The sequence below is a fragment of the Lissotriton vulgaris genome, chromosome 11 (genome assembly GCF_964263255.1).
Source record: "Lissotriton vulgaris chromosome 11, aLisVul1.2, whole genome shotgun sequence".
NCBI classification, from domain to species: Eukaryota; Metazoa; Chordata; class Amphibia; order Caudata; family Salamandridae; genus Lissotriton; species Lissotriton vulgaris.
This window is the reverse complement of record NC_141699.1, coordinates 543,339,655-543,355,874: the sequence shown is the minus strand read 5'-3', so window position 1 is coordinate 543,355,874 and position 16,220 is coordinate 543,339,655. Positions and strand designations below refer to the sequence as shown.

Here is a 16,220-nt window from a genome sequence, read left to right as displayed (position 1 = left end):
AGATTCAAATCTCAGTGCATTGTTTACAAAGCATTAAATAAACAGGGCCCGCAGTTCTTTAAAGACCATCTACGTCCTTATCAACCTACACGCCATTTGCGTTCTACCAACAGCAACCAACTAATGGTACCCCGCACCAAAACTGTGATGTGGGGAGACCGACGGTTTGTGGTAGCAGCTTCTAAACTGTGGAATACTCTACCCCAGGACATTAGAGCATGTCCCACTCTACTCCAATTCCGCAAAAAATTGAAAACTTGGCTGTTCAATAAATAAGTTCTAGGTATAGAATAGTGGTCTGAGCAAGGCAGCTTAACATCTAGCTGGCAAATTAATCAGCGCCAAGACACCCTAGGGTATATGTTGCGCTTTATAAATGCCAATAAATAAATAAATAAATAAACCCCATTTCTCGATAAAGGGTACGATCAATGTCTCAATGATCTAGAGACACATGACCATTAAAGGATAACCAAGTGATAATATTGATCATACATGCCTTTGATGGGAATCCGAAATGGTCCTCCTCTACAATCACTGGTGGTACACTTTTTTGCAAATCCTTGTCCTAAGTCAAAACTAGTTAGTCTTGACTCTATCTAGATGTACTAATTTAGGCATCCAGACAATTACGCAGAGGCTCTTAAATATCCTCTTTCTGAGACCCCTAGGTTTCTATGTTGTATATGCAGGTAATGAGAACCATATCACAATCGGAGGGGGTATCGCTTGTACCGGAACCAAGATGCTGTTTACTAAATATATGGGATCCGAATGATCTCACGCAATCGGGGCAGAGCTGGGTAACACTAGGAATTATGGTTGGCAAACGGAACATAGCACAAAAGTGGGGAGGGGCGGAGATCCCGTCTCTTGCAGCGTGGGGAAGGAACATGGATGCAGCCATGTTGGCCGAGAGGGAGGTGTTCAGTAGTAGAGGATGTCCTAAAAAGTGGAGTAAAATCTTGGGGGTTTGGAATAAATATAGGGGTGATATTTGTGAACCACCTCCGGACAGAGAAGAAGATGACACAGACTCAGATGAGACGTGATGATTTGTGGGTGGGTGGACGGGGCCCGGTTTCAGATACTGAGGAAAGGCAAATTGGTGACTTTGTAATAATAATTGGTAATTATGGTAATGAAGTGTTGTGCTACACTGCTTTATTTTGTACAAGAACGGTTTCTTGCTTTGTTGGAATGATAATCAATAAAAATCTTTAAAAAAATAAAATAAAATAAGGCTGAAGATATTATTGAGCGCAGCTCAAACTTGGGCCAGAATTAAAAGATCTACGGGCCTAGAATATTGCTCAAGCTTGGTCCCTCTGTGGGATAGTCCGGGAGGTCCAAGCTGTTTGAAAGATAAATTGGAAGCTCCTCTCAAAACAGCGGGGTTCTGGGTATGGGGAGAGTTGGTATCTGAGGGAGTACTTTTGCCCTGGGCATCATTTGACGAGAGTATGGAGGAAGGCATGTCCAGATTCAAATAACTACAGTTAAAGAGCTGGTTCCAGAGTTCTGATAAACCCGTAGGCATGGGCAATATCCTTGAAGAACATTTGGTACAGAAGCAAGGAGGAAAGAAGGAAGTATCATTTTTCTATTGGATTATAGAGGAGACCATTGATGGAAATTTCAAATTACCCGAGGAACTATGGGGGGAGGCAATTCCGGATATAGACTAGGCAGATATGTGGCAAAATGTTGTCACCTTATTTACAGCTGTGAAACCATCTTGGCTAAGAAGAAATCATTACTTCACCACTCACAGGGCCTATTTTTCCCCGACAAGACTTACTAAAATAGCCAAGGGCCCTCTCGCTAGTTGCAAAAAGTGCCATATGGAAAGTGCTCCAGATACACATATGTTCTGGGATTGTCCAGCCATTTCAGAATTTTGGAAGAAGGTAGAAACCACTCTTACTGATATTTTAGGGCGCCCAGTATGTATCTCCCTCAGGCTTATTATCTTTGGTATATCAAGTGAAATTACAGGCCCAAGTAGAGGTTTCTTATTCTATGCTATCTTGTTAGCTAGATGTGAAATTTGTAAAAGATGGGCTGAGATTACATCCCCCAAGCACTCAAACTGGCTAACCTCTCTATATAAAACTTCTTAGAACTGATCTAGCTAGACTGGGAAATAGCGGAAAGAAAGCCATTTGGGATCATCTGATTAACTGGTCTCCTGGTCAATAACGCTAATAATGATAATCTATCTCACATTATAAGATAATCTATATAACACATGCAATCTGGTGATCCTATGATTAAGCCTCAGGGAAGCTCTGAGACTGTGTCAGGCTGTGCTGTGTCTTTTCAGTATCGATTCCAAATTGCAAATAGACCCACAGCATTAGGCATTGAGTTATCTGAAGAGAGTATGACCATCCTTTCCTTGACAATGAGAGGTCAGCAACAGGAGCAGGTTTGCTTGAAACTGGTAGGCGAGCGTCAGAGAGCCGGGGTTCATACCTTGTGGGTCTCGTAACTGAGTAACAGTGGCAGCTTACTAGTCTCCTAGTTGTCTGGGTTCAGAGGCGAATGAGGAAAAAAATATTTTGAGAAAAAAAATACAACTCCGTCTGGAAAGTTCCTCTTAACTAAGTCCATGACTGACTCTGTATTATATATAATAAGCTGAATGTAATAGAAAACTTGTTTTTAATCAGAGTGTGGAGAGGTACCATGACTCCTAAAAGGCAAAGTGTCAAGTGAGTCATGGTACCCCTCCCTAAACAATGGTAAGTCATGCCATATTACACTCAGTGGATCTGCATGTATGGCTTATGACATGCTATGTTTTCATGTGAAGAAGCTTTAAATAAAGGTATTTAACGATTTCCAGAGCACAGAGGGCTAACTTTGCACAGTGAGATACAATCACTTTTGACAAAGATGCATGGATAGTTCCAGTTTTCTTCTGTCAACAGATTGTAGAATTTATTTGTGAAACAATAAACATTGTTTTGTCTCATATTAGTTACACTGTAATTTAGTAATAACAAAGAGTTTGGCCTTATCCCAGTGGCAATAAATGTATTAATACATGTATTCCAATTAATGTATGTTGCTTCCAAATATAAAAGGAAGCTTCAGCTAAGAAAAAGAAACATGTCAGTTTCCACTTCTGGCACCATCTAGTGGTATGGCTGTGTTTAGATGCCACTAATACAATGAAGAGGGTGTACACGGGAAATATTTATTGACCTGGCATTGCTACGGTCCCTACAAACTAAGAAAAAACAAATAATAGCAATGGGTCAAAAGACAACTAAAGCTATCTAAAAAACTGTGTATATGTGTTCAGGTGAAAAACTGCTATTTTTTCATTACCCCCTGATACCACATTTCTATCAACATATCCCTGCATCCTTCTACACGATTAGGCTACAATCTACCTAATCCACAGTGGACATGTTTCCACTTCCTTCGGGTGAAGGATCCCAAATGATGTAGGGCGGTACAGGTTGGGTATCTCATGGGAACACAATTTTTCACCTGAATACTTCGGATTCATAGATTGTATCCCAACACATATACACAGTTTTTTAGATAGCTTTAGTTGTCTTTTGACCCATTGCTATTATTTGTTTTTTCTGTGTTTAGATGCCTCCTCATTAATAAACAGGGAGGCTTACTTTAAAATTGATAAATTGATTCTGCAGTAGAAGTGAAATGACCTGATAAAATGCTCGGCCTGGGGTATAATGCCTCAATGCCTGCTCCCCGCCCCCTACACAAGGCCTTCAAATGTGTGGAGCAGGGTTGAGCATGTCTGGTCGAGCGGAAACCCTGTATCCACCAAAACCAGGTATGTAGGACCTTTGCCTGTGTGCACTGTGCTTTGGGCTCAGGGACTGGCTGTAACAATGTACAGTGGGCTATGACCACAGGGCCTGGGCACTTCAGCTCTTCAATTTGCATTTTTGCAAGACTGACAAATCTCATACCAGAAAGGAAACGTAGAAAAAATACATTTTTCAAAATATTGAAGTAACTTACCATGGATTCAGTGATACTTTGGAAACTTCAAGTGTTGATTCTTTGGGTTGAGTGGGTGTTAACTCTAGGGACAAGTGCTTACCATTTATCTCAATGCAGTACCACAATATTCCTACACACAAACAAGTTGGTGGGCATATTTGGCTCAGGAGACCCTTGATTAAAAACGTACAGTGCTTTACCTGCAGAGCTAGTTTCACTTTTTTGGTAACTGCTGTTTCTGGGAATGTGGCTTGCACCATAGGCACTAGTCGGCTCTTTAGGACGCCTCCCTCTGGGCCAATCAGGTCACTGTCCTGACAGACCCTAGACATGACCACAAAGTAGAGTGGGAAATCTGTAGTGATGATGCGACAAACACGCTTTTTCTGCAGCTCTGATGGGCTCTCGAGCTCTGCAAATAAAAGAGAAATTAAAGTTACTAATTTCCAGTACTGGTATTACACAACGTGGGGTAGTAGTCATAGGTTTTAAGAAGCAATCCTCCAGCCTCAGTAGAGACATTTCTTTTTGAATTAGACGATGGCAATAAAAAATCTACGGCCCTGTGGAATATTTTGGTGCACTTTCTCCTCTAGCAACCAGCATTGTTCTGCTAGTTTTGGCGAACTGGAAGGTTGGGTGCATACTTGTGAATATGTAACATAGACCAGATTGTAGACTAGTGTTATATGTAAGAGTCACATTTTTTTCTCAGCGTGACTTTGTTCTAGAGTCTTGCTTATTGTATTCTTTAGTGAGTTAACAGTTTACAGATAAGGATTAGTTACTTACCTGTAATCCTAGTTCTCATCTAGGGGTATACTCATCAAAGTCATAATCAGTGAATAATCCCCGCCCACATGCGGGATCCCGGAGCATATAGAAAATATACATACATATATATATATACATATGTGAAAACATATCTATGCAGCCTAAAATGTTTCCAACATGGCAACATTTCCAAAATTACATAGGTTTGCATTGTAAGAAAATACCCTCCTAAACCAAAAGGAAAAGAGGACAGGCACTGAAAGGTTGTCATATAACAATCCTTTATTGTAACAAGGAAAAACTTGTAATTGCAGGCAGTTGCCAGTAGGCGGCATAGCAGAGCAATAATGAAACATAGAAAACTGACACCTTGCATTTAAGGCTTCCAAGGGTTAGGGTACCTTGTCTGCAAGGAGATCCTCTGCTCCCATCATGCACCACAGGTGACAGTTAGGTCAGTTCTTTTTGACGGTACATTATGTAGAGAAACTTGAGAAGAGGATACAATTAATATAGAACAACTCCAAGAATGCTCGTCCGGGGAGGAGGGAGGGTCGCTTATGACTTTGATGAGTATACCCCTGGATGAGAACTAGGATTACAGGTAAGTAACTAATCCTTTTCATCAGGGGATACTCATCAATAGCCATAATCTGTGAATAGAGTAGCAAGCCCATACCACTACCTCTATATTCAAATTGCAATCATGCAAACAAGTTCCTCAAAGAGGCCTGCCCAACCTGGGCATCGGCCTGTGCATCAGAAATCTAGACAGTAATGGCGTGTGAAGGTATGCATCGCTTGCCATGTCGCTGCCTTAAATATTTCAGACATTGGAACATTGCGGAGGAGAGCTGTGGTAGAAGCTTTCCCTCTGGTAGAATGTGCTTTAGGTGTGCCTTGTAAAGACTTGTTAGCTAACTGGTAGGCTAAAGCTATACAAGAACCAATCCATCGAGAAATGGATCCTTTAGAAGCAGAGAGACCGGTGTTAGTGGGACCGTAGTTGATAAAGAGCTGGTCAGATTTCCTATTTGCGTGAGTTTTGGCAAGATAAAACTTCAATACTCTCCGGAGATCTAAAGAGAGTAAAGATCTCTCAGGGGGAGTCAAGGGTTTAGGAAAGAAGGTGGGCAGAGTAATAATCTGATTGATGTGAAAGTCTGAGACCACCTTAGGAAAGAAGCTCGGATGTGTACGTAACGCCACCCTATTGACATGAAACACCGTATAAGGCTCTTTACAGCACAGGGCCTGATTCTCGCTCACCCTGCGGGCGGATGTGATGGCTAATAACAAAACAACTTTCCAGGTCAAATGCTGCCTTATGATGGGTTCAAAAGGAGCCCCCATCAGTCTAGTAAGAACAATGTTAAGTTCCCAAGGTGGAGAAGGGGATCTCACTGGTGGATAAACCTTCCTGAGTCCCTCCAGAAAGTCCTTGACCACTGGCATTTGAAAGAATGATACCTGGTTCGGAGACTTCCTGTATGCTGTAATTGCGGCCAGGTGAACCCTGATGGAGGAATACTGCAGGCGGGATTTAGCCAAGTATAACAAATAAGGAAGAATCACTTGCTCCTGACCCTTGTTCGGATCATAAGCGTTGTCCTTACACCACAGGTAAAATCTCTTCCATTTGAAAGCATAAGATTTCCTGGTGGAGGGCCTCTTTGCTTCCTTGAGAATACTCATACAGTCCGCTGAGAGGTCTAAGTGTCCGTACTGGATGACCTCAGGAGCCATGCTGTCAACCGCAGGGCCAAGAGATTGGTATGAAATAATCTCCCTTCGTTCTTGGTCAGCAGGTCCGGGAGGCAGGGCAGCCTCCGGTGTGGGGCCTCGGACACCTGCAGAAGATCCGGGTACCAACACTGGCGCGGCCACTCCGGAGCTATCAGGATCATTCTAGTGTTGGTCCTGTAAAATTTCTGTAGACCATCGGGATCAGAGGGAGTGGTGGAAAAGAGTAGAGCAATGTGTGCGACCATCTGATCAAAAGTGCATTCCCCGGTGTTCCTCGTTGTGGGAACCTGGACGCAAAGACGGGGCATTTTGTATTTTCCGCGACTGCGAACGGGTCAATGTCTGGCACTCCCCAATGCCGAAAAATGTCCTGAGCGACTTCGTTCTTTAGCACTCAATTGTGCGCTTCTACGAAGTCTCTGCTGAGAACATCTGCTTGCACGTTCAAGGTCCCTGGAAGGTGTACGGCCACGATCGTGAGATTCCTCGCCAGAAGCCACTTCCATATGGTCTGGGACTCTAGAGACAGGGCCCTTGACCTGGTGCCTCCCTGCTTGTTCCGATAGTACATTGTAGTCTGAATCTGAATGGAAATGGACTGAAGAGATGGGTACAGAGACTTGAGAGCCAGATGAACTGCCCTTAGCTCCAGGAAGTTGATGTGATAACTTCGCTCTGTCTCGGACTAGAGACCTTGTACTTGAAGCTGGCCCATGTGAGCTCCACAACCCTGGAGTGAGGCATCCGTAACAATAGTCTGTGTAGGAATCACCTGGTGGAAAGGGACCCCTTGTAGAAGGTGCATCCTTTTCATCCACCATTTGATGGAGACCCTGGCAGCTTGAGGCAGAGACACACGATCTTCCCAACGGCCTGATCGCTGCGTCCACTGATCTTCGAGGGACTGCTGCAGAGGCCGCATGTGAAGTCTGGCATTGGGAACAATGAAGATGCATGAGGCCATCAATCCCAGCAACGACGTCACCTGTCTGACTGTAGGATGTGGAGCGCCGAGAAGAGAGCGGCACTTGACTAGTATTGATGACGACCTCTCCTCCGAAGGACACACGCTTGCCCTTGCAGTGTCCAGGGAAGCGCCCAGGTAATGTATCTTCTGTGCCGGATTGAGGATTGACTTCTTGTAGTTGACTTGCAACCCCAGGGAGTGAAGAAGTTGGAGACAGTAGGTGAGATGGCTCTGGAGAAGTGAAGGTGTGGAACTCTTTAGGAGCCAGTCATCTAGGTAGGGATAGACAAAGATTATCCGCTTGCGGAGGAACGCAGCTACCACAGCTATGCACTTGGAGAACGTTCGGGTAGAGGATTTGAGCCTGAACGGAAGTACTCGGTACAGATAGTACTGATGGGACACCTGGAACCTGAGGAATTTGCGATGTTTCACTGACACAGGAATGTGAAAGTAGGCGTCCTGCAGATCGATGGCACACATCCAGTCCCCCTGGTGGAGATGAGGGAATATCTGATGCAGGGCTAGCATCCGAAATCTCTCTTTCCTTATAAACTTGTTCAGCAAGCGCAGACCGAGAACAGGCCTGTACTCTTTGGTTACTCCTCGTTTTTGGACCCGGAAATACCGTGAGTATACCCCTTGGTTTCGCTGAAGTAGAGGGACCTCTTCTATGGCTTTCTTGGAGAGAAGGGTATACACCTCGCCTTGTAACAGTAGCTTGTGTCGTTGCGGAAGGCACTTCAATTGTGGAGGGACTTGCGGGGGAGGAGACTTGAACCTCAGCAAGTAGCCATGCGGCACAGTATTCAGCACCCATTTCTCTTTTGTTATGGATTTCCACTCTTCTAGATGAAAAACTATACTCCCACCTACCGTAGTGGCGAACGGCGTGGAGGAAGCAATGCTTCACTGTTTTCGAGGCTGCTTGGAGGATGACTGCTGTTGTTTATTGTTTCCCCTTCCTCTGCCAGGACGCTTTTGCTGGAATTGTGACCTCTGCTGGTTTTGGGAGAATCATTGAGGGGTTTGAACCCTCAGCTGGAAGGGGCGTTTGTCGTATTGACAAAAGCATTTACGAAACTCCTTCTGCTTCTCTAGTCCAACGGCTTTTCCCGTGTCCAGCTCGGTCTTCATTTGAGTCATCTCCTCATCTAAGTGAGAGCCAAATAAGGAGGAACCGTTGAAAGGCAGATTGAGAATCCTCTTCTGGGCGTCGGGTTTTAGACCTGTGAGGCGTAGCAATGCTGAGCGCCGTGAGCAGAAGCCCTGTGCATAGCCATGCACGGCGAGATCTGAGGCATCCGCAGCAGCGCTGATGACCTGGTTTGCTACCAAACCACCCTCCTGCAGGATCTCCTGGAAGTCCTGTTGATCTTCTTTGGGGATCTTGTCAGTAAATCTAGCCAGAGAGTCCCGTAGAGACCTGTCGTAGCGCCCCAGGAGGGCTGATGCACTTGCTACTTTCATAGTCGATGCAGACGTACTACACATCTTCCTACCAAAAGAATCCATTTGCTTACTGTCCTTTTCTGGGGGACTGAAGCTGATGAGGCTGTGAAGTGTGCTTTCCTGGCGGCAGCCACAATGACTGAGTCCACTGGAGGATCAGACCTCAGAAACGAATGTCTGACATAATATCGACAGACAGAATATCGAAATACAAAAATATCAGAGCAAAAATATATACATCAAAAATATCGGAATCCTATCTTCATAAAGGTAAGTACAAAAATATCGAAAAAATAATATCGTAGTACAAAAATATCGGAATCAAAAATATCGTTTTTTTAAATGTATTAATAATAATGTAAAAATAATTTTAAAATACATATAATTTTACAAATATTAAATACAAATATTAAAACAAAATTAAAACTAATACATATACATTTTAAATAAATAAAACACTTAATAATTTAATGTAATTTTTTTAATGTTATTTATTTGATTTAATGTAATATTTTTTTGTTTTTACCCTGTACGCCTGTACCCCAAAAACCCAAAACTGACCCTGAACCCTAAAAATATCCCTGTACCCCAAAAACCCAAAACTGACCCTGAACCCTAAAAATACCCCTTTACCCAAAAACTGAAAACTGACCCTGAACCCTAAAAATACCCCTTTACCCAAAAACTGAATACTGACCCTGAACCCTAAAAATACCCCTTTACCCATGAACTGAAAACTGACCCTTATCCCTAAAAATACCCCTTTACCCAAAAACTGAAAACTGACCCTGAACCCTAAAAATACCCCTTTACCCAAAAACTGAAAACTGACCCTGAACCCTAAAAATACCCCTTTACCCAAAAACTGAAAACTGACCCTGAACCCTAAAAATACCCCTTTACCCAAAAACTGAAAACTGACCCTGAACCCTAAAAATACCCCTTTACCCAAAAACTGAAAACTGACCCTGAACCCTAAAAATACTCCTTTAACCAAAATTAATTAATATTATTTAATTACCAATTAATTATTAAATAACAATAACAATAAAGTAAATATATTAGCACATTAGCTGTAATTAATTTAATAATTAATATTATTTTTCCCAATTAATTAATTAAGAATAACCAAAAATTATATATAAAAAAATACTATAATTAAATAATTAATATTAATTAATTACCAACTAATTAATAATTATAAATATGCACAAAATTATAATAAATTAATTAACTAATTAATATAAATTAATTACCAATTAATAATCAATTAAAATATGTACAAACATATATTAATTAATTAATTATTATTAAATTACTTCCCACCCTATTCCCCTATAAATCCATAACCCGCTACAGAACATATTTATCAATTAATCAATTAATTAAAATTAATTAAAAATTATTTCTCAATTAATTAATTAATAATTCCTACTAATTAATAATTAATTTAACATAATTAAATTACTTCCCACCCTATTCCCCTATAAACCCACAACCTGCTACAGAAGTAAAAGACAATATTTAATTAAATTACATTAAAAATAAATAATAAAACATAAATACAATATAATATACACTAAATTTATTTAAAAATTGATATTAGTAACATCGAAGTTATTTATTTCGATATTATTGACATCGATATTTAAAACTTCGATATTACTGATATCATACTAATATCGATATTAAGACTGTCGATATTACTTACCTTCGATATTTTGTCCCATCGATATTTAAACTTCGATATTTTTGTATATCGATATTTAAAAATCGATATTTTGTCTGTGTACCCTCAGAAACAAGGGATCTTCGTCTGGAGCCTTGTACTTCTTTGCAATCCTTGTCGGAACTCACCTCACTGTGGCAGGAGTGTGGAACAAGGCCTGAGGGCTGTACGATGGTGCAAAGTTTCACAAATTTACTGATGTGGGAACCACAGGAGTATATAAACTGATATTCAAGTTTCCTAGCTCCTCTGCCAAGTACGTCGGTGAAAGTCCCAATGTCATCTATGAGGGACACCCTTGAAAGTGGCGAAGAAAGGGTTAGTGAGTAGTCCCGAACCGAGGACCTAGTGAATGAAGACCAGGTGGATGATCTTCGTCGCCTCCTCTTGTGTGCAGGTTTGTGGCGTGGGCCGTGATGACCCTGTGACCGGCGAGTGGAATGCGACCTGGGTCGCTTGAAAGGGGACTTTGAAGGCTTCTCAGGGATGCCTCTCTCAGGGTCTTTTGTGATCCTAGAGGGCGAGTATGTTTGTGAGTAGTCCGAGCCCGGACTTCTACAGTCGCCCCTTCTTCCGAAGTCCTTCAGCCACCGTCACGAAAGTCAGAACATCTCCTATTAGCCAGCCTTTGGAGATGTCTCTCGGGAAATCTCTACAATATTCAGCACTGGAGATGATGAATGGGCTTTTGACGTCGACTGGGATCTCGACGTCGATTTGTGCTGAGCTTCCTCCGAGGCCGCTGCAGTGTTGTCCCTCGACGTCGAGCGCCTCGATGTCGACAAGGTTTGTCTCACCGTCATTGATCTGTGCGGCGATGTGCTGCAAGAACGCCGCCCTGTCCTCGACGCCGGCCTCGACGTCGACTGCCCGTGGCGATGAGACGACGTCGACCTCACATGGCGCCTTCCTTATGTCGATCTCCTCGACGTCAAATGCCTTGACCGTGACTATGTTCTCGACGTCGACAGTCTGTCCACTCGCGGCAGGGTCTTCACCGGTGAGTCTCTTGACGCCGACTCCCTCAAGCGTGGCAGAGAATGCCTCGCTGTCGACGGAAGCCTCGACGTTGACGGGGCATTAACAGGCCTCTCTGGACCCACAGCCTTTGAGCCCGAAGTGCTGTGCCTTGACGCCGACTTACTGGAATGCGCCGGAGGGTCTAGACGGTGACTTGTCCCTCGATGCTGAAGAGTGCCTTTGCCTCTTTGACGGCGATCACGACGGCAAACATTCTGTTACCTGCTTCTTCCTGGAATCAGGGGAGGTGGAACAACGCCGTTTTCGATGGTACTTGTTGGAAGAGGATTCACGGATGTCTCCATGGCCACCACCCAGCCACGGCCTGGGGAGGGAGTTTCGGTGGGGCAGAGAGGCAGGGCGGGGGAGGGGCAGGGTGGGGGGTGGTAAAAACTGGAGTATGGATAATTGAAGGTAAGTAAACAATTTAATTAATAAAATGAATTTCGTAGCGTGCCCTCCATTGCAAAATGCGATGCTGGGTGCGCTATGAAATTCGTTTTATTTATTAAATTGTTTACTTACCTTCAATTATCCATACTCCAGTTTTTACCACCCCCCACACAGCCCCTCCCCCGCCCCACCTCTCCATCCCACCGAAACTCCCGCCACGTGCCGTGGCTGCCACCACCATGGTGGCTTCTATCTCTCTCCAGCTGGACATGAAGCTTGATGCGTTCTCTGTCACGCAGAGTCCTTTTAGAAAACTTCTGACAATGATAACACTGATCATGGGTTGTATGAAGAAGGAAGACACACAATACACACTGAGTGTGGGTCTGACAGTGCCATTTTGTTGCCACAGGAAGGACATTTCCAAAATAAAGCAGGCATTCCGACTGGAAAAAAATTTCGTAAAAGTCAGAAACCCAGTAGAATATACTTCTAGGGATCAAGAAATGTCGAATTTTCAAAGAAATCGTCAAATATATTCAAGTTCAGTCAAAAAACTGAAGAGCTCAAACTCCAGGATCCTCGTAGAAGGAGCCGGAAAAAAGAACAGACCTAACTGTCACCTGTGGTGCATGATGGGAGCAGAGGGTCTCCTTGCAGGTCTTAAAGGCAAGGTACTAAACCCTTGGAAGTCTTAAAGGCAAGGTGTCGGTTTTCTTTGTTTCATTATTGCTCTGCTATGCAGCCTACAGGCAACTGCCTGCAATTACAAGTTTTTCCTTGTTACAATAAAGGATTGCTATATGACAACCTTTCATTGCATGTTCTCTTTTCCTTTTGGTTTAGGAGGGGATTTTCTTACAATGCAAACCTATGTAATTTTGGCAATTTTGCCATGTTGGAAACATTTTAGGCTGCATAGGTATATGTTTTCACATATATATGTATATATGTATATATATATATATCTGTTATAGTTTTACTAATCTCAATATTCTCACGTGGTTTTCTCCATATTTTTCTCCTCAAGGTCGTTCTGAAAATAACAACTGATACCAGATGGCGCCGACTAGGCATCATATGGGAGTCCAGCAAGGATTCATTTATCATACTGACCTTGAGGGGTTTTGCCTTCATGTAAATATTATCTTTCTATCCACTCTAAAAATATTTTGGGGACTAATGAATTTAAAGTCAACCAATAACTTGTTTTTATCTCACGATTTCGCACTTTCACTATATTTTTTAATATAGATCATATCTTGATTTATCACTAGTGGGTTAATCCAATATCAGTGTTGCCATGTTATGTACATGTACATATTGATGTTATACATTTTTCCAAATCATTGTTAATAATTATACATTGATATATGTCCATTTGTCCATCTTAATGCCATGAAAGTTCTAAATTGGGTATGTAATGGATGTAAATTTGTAAATAAGAATGGAGTGTATATTTTTGTAGAATATAAATATGTATATATGTATAGGTATATATATATATATTTTTTCACATAACGTTGGGATATTGTACATAAGATAGTTTGTATATATATATTTTTCTAGGTGTATATAGATGGATTTGAATCTAATGGACACGTTTCTGTATGGGATAGATAGGTGTATATACAGTATATATGTATTTGTATATATATTTTTTGTACATGGTCATGGTTTAATGAGTTAAAATAATTGCATTCATGCAGATATAATTTTTCTTAATGCCATCAACACTGGTATTTGTTTCGATTGTAAATAGAGGTGTGCACGTAGTTTATAATGGAATACGTGTTTTTTCTATGTCTACACCTTGTGACTCACGAAAATGGGTGGAGCATCACTGGTAAAAAAATGTACAAATTTGTAGCTGACCTGGTGCGCGGTGTGTGACCAAGGGCACTAGGTGCTCGAAACGCGTAACCAGCGAGGTTTTTATTAAAGATCTCCTTGACTGCAGCCATTGGGTCCGTGTCTTCGTTTTCCACGACAGGAGTGTGGTTTATTTGAAGATTACTTGGTTCATATATATATATATATATATATATATATATATTTTTCTATATGCTCCGGGATCCCGCACATGACTGGGGTAACCTCCCTAAATGAAGAGAGGCCCCGAACATCCGAGAAAGACGGGGGACCAGTAGGGGAGAGAATGTCGAGTAGTATTCTAGTGGGAAGCGGTCCAGTCCTCGCGCTTTATTCCGAGACATGGCACGTATCGCCTGGGTGATGTCTGAGGGTACTATCTTGGCGTCGAGTGTGCGCTTGTCATCATCCGGTATCGCGGGTAACGTCAGCGGGTCTAAAAAACGATCCACAGAAGACGGGGAGTACTGGGCCGGGGTCCCGTACACTTGTGCATAGTGGCGCTGGAACGCCAGAAGGATCTCGGCCTGTGAATGCACTAGCACCCCTTCCGGATTGATAATATCCGTGATTGGCTTGATTTCGGTGTCCTGCCTCGCCATCCAGGCCAGTAGTGCCCCTGTTTTGTCTCTGTCCTTATGCACCCTAGAGGCGTAAGCCTTAAAATTGTATTTTCGGAGTTCAGCGCAGGCTGTCTGATACGCCGTCTTAGCCTCGGCCGTAAGCACGGCGTGTTCCTCCGAGTCGTCAGGCCGTTTAGTGAGTGCGGCTAGATTCTGCTCTGAGGATAGGAGTGCCCGTTCCAGTGTGCGGCGAACCCCTACTACCTGTTTGATGCATTCTTCCCTTGCCACTACTTTAAACGCGTCCCACTCCACCAGTACCGACGATGCCGTGTCCGTGTTGTGTGTGAAGTAATCTTGTATGCTGGTTTTGTGTGCGTCTCTGAAGACTGGATCTGATAGGCAATCCCTAGGGAGGCGCCAGGTGGGGACTGGTGGGTGCGGGGGGAGCCAGGTCAGACGAAGGATGTGGGCGTCATGATCTGAGAGGATCCGACCTAGGTAATCTGTAGATGTTATCTTAGGGAGGATTGGTGCAGAGCATAGGAATCGGTCTAGGCGGACCCGGAGGTTGTGTGGAATCGGGTGGAATGAGTAAATGCGAGCCAGTGGGTGTAGGTGTCGCCATGCGTCAGTGAGAGCCCAATGTGCGGTCCATGCCCTGAAGAGCTCTGCCTGCCGGGGGACTGGGGAGTGTGCGGGGGGAGGGTGCGAGCGGTCTAGGGTGGGGTCCAGCGTGCAGTTATAGTCACCTCCTAGCACCCACGGAACTGTGGTGAACTGGGCCAAAATGCCCGTGAGGTGGTCCCAGAATTTATCCTGGTCCGTGTTAGGGGCGTAAATGCTGCCAAGGAGTATTCCCTGTCCGTCAAGTATTCCCTCCAGAAGTGCATATCTGCCCTCTCTATCCACTACCCGCCGGAGCATCCAGGAGGGAGTGCCCGGCCTGACCCAGATTAATGCGCCGCGCGCAAACGCTGAGTATTGTGTGGCACAAAAGATCCCTCGCCATTTGGCCTGCAAACGAGTGAGTTCGGTAGCGTTAATGTGCGTCTCCTGCAGAAATGCAATACTAGCTGACATACGCTTAATGTAGGAGTAAACAGAGTAGCGTTTGCTGGGCGTGTGTAGGCCTTGTACGTTCAGTGTAAGGACATTAATGTCTGATTGTGGGACTGCCATCTTTAGGGTGTCGTGGTTATGTTATGTTATGTTATGTTAAATTTGATTTGTAAAGCGCGCGTACGCCCGTAGGCTTCATGGCGCTGTAGGAAGTTTTCCAGAAACACAACACAACAACAGAAGGACAGCCTGAAACATCTAAGGATAGGCTTCTCTAAAGAGCCAGGTCTTAAAGGCTTGTCTGAAGGCCAGAATATCCTCGTGTGACCTTAAAGAAGCTGGCAGGGAATTCCAGAGGGAGGCAGCAAGAAAGTGAAAGGAGCTGCCGCCCTGACGTTGTTTCCTAACAACCGGCACCGTGAGCAGGCTTTTGTGACTGGAACGAAGGTTGCGAGAGGGGACATATCTAGCAAGCAAGTTGATGATAAATTTGGGGCCCTTTCCTTGTAGTGCCCTGAAGATAATGCAGCCGGTTTTAAAGGCCGCCCTCTGGGCTATCGGCAGCCAATGCAGATCTGCCAGGCCTGGCCTGATGGACTGCCATTTAGGAAGCCCACAGACCAGCCTGGCCGCCTGGTTTTGAACTAGCTGC

The 16,220-nt window shown here is 43.6% G+C and overlaps 1 protein-coding gene across 10 annotated transcripts in view; it reads right to left on the bottom strand.

The window, feature by feature from the left end:
* The window catches only part of ANK1 (ankyrin 1), a 1,037,654-nt gene that overhangs the window by 374,913 nt on the left and 646,521 nt on the right, over nt 1–16,220 (bottom strand). For all 10 annotated transcript variants that reach the window (XM_086943592.1, XM_086943597.1, XM_086943588.1 and 7 more), the window contains one exon: nt 4,191–4,402. In XM_086943592.1, the coding sequence (XP_086799718.1) occupies nt 4,191–4,402 (212 nt within the window). The remainder of the gene's footprint in view (nt 1–4,190; nt 4,403–16,220) is intronic.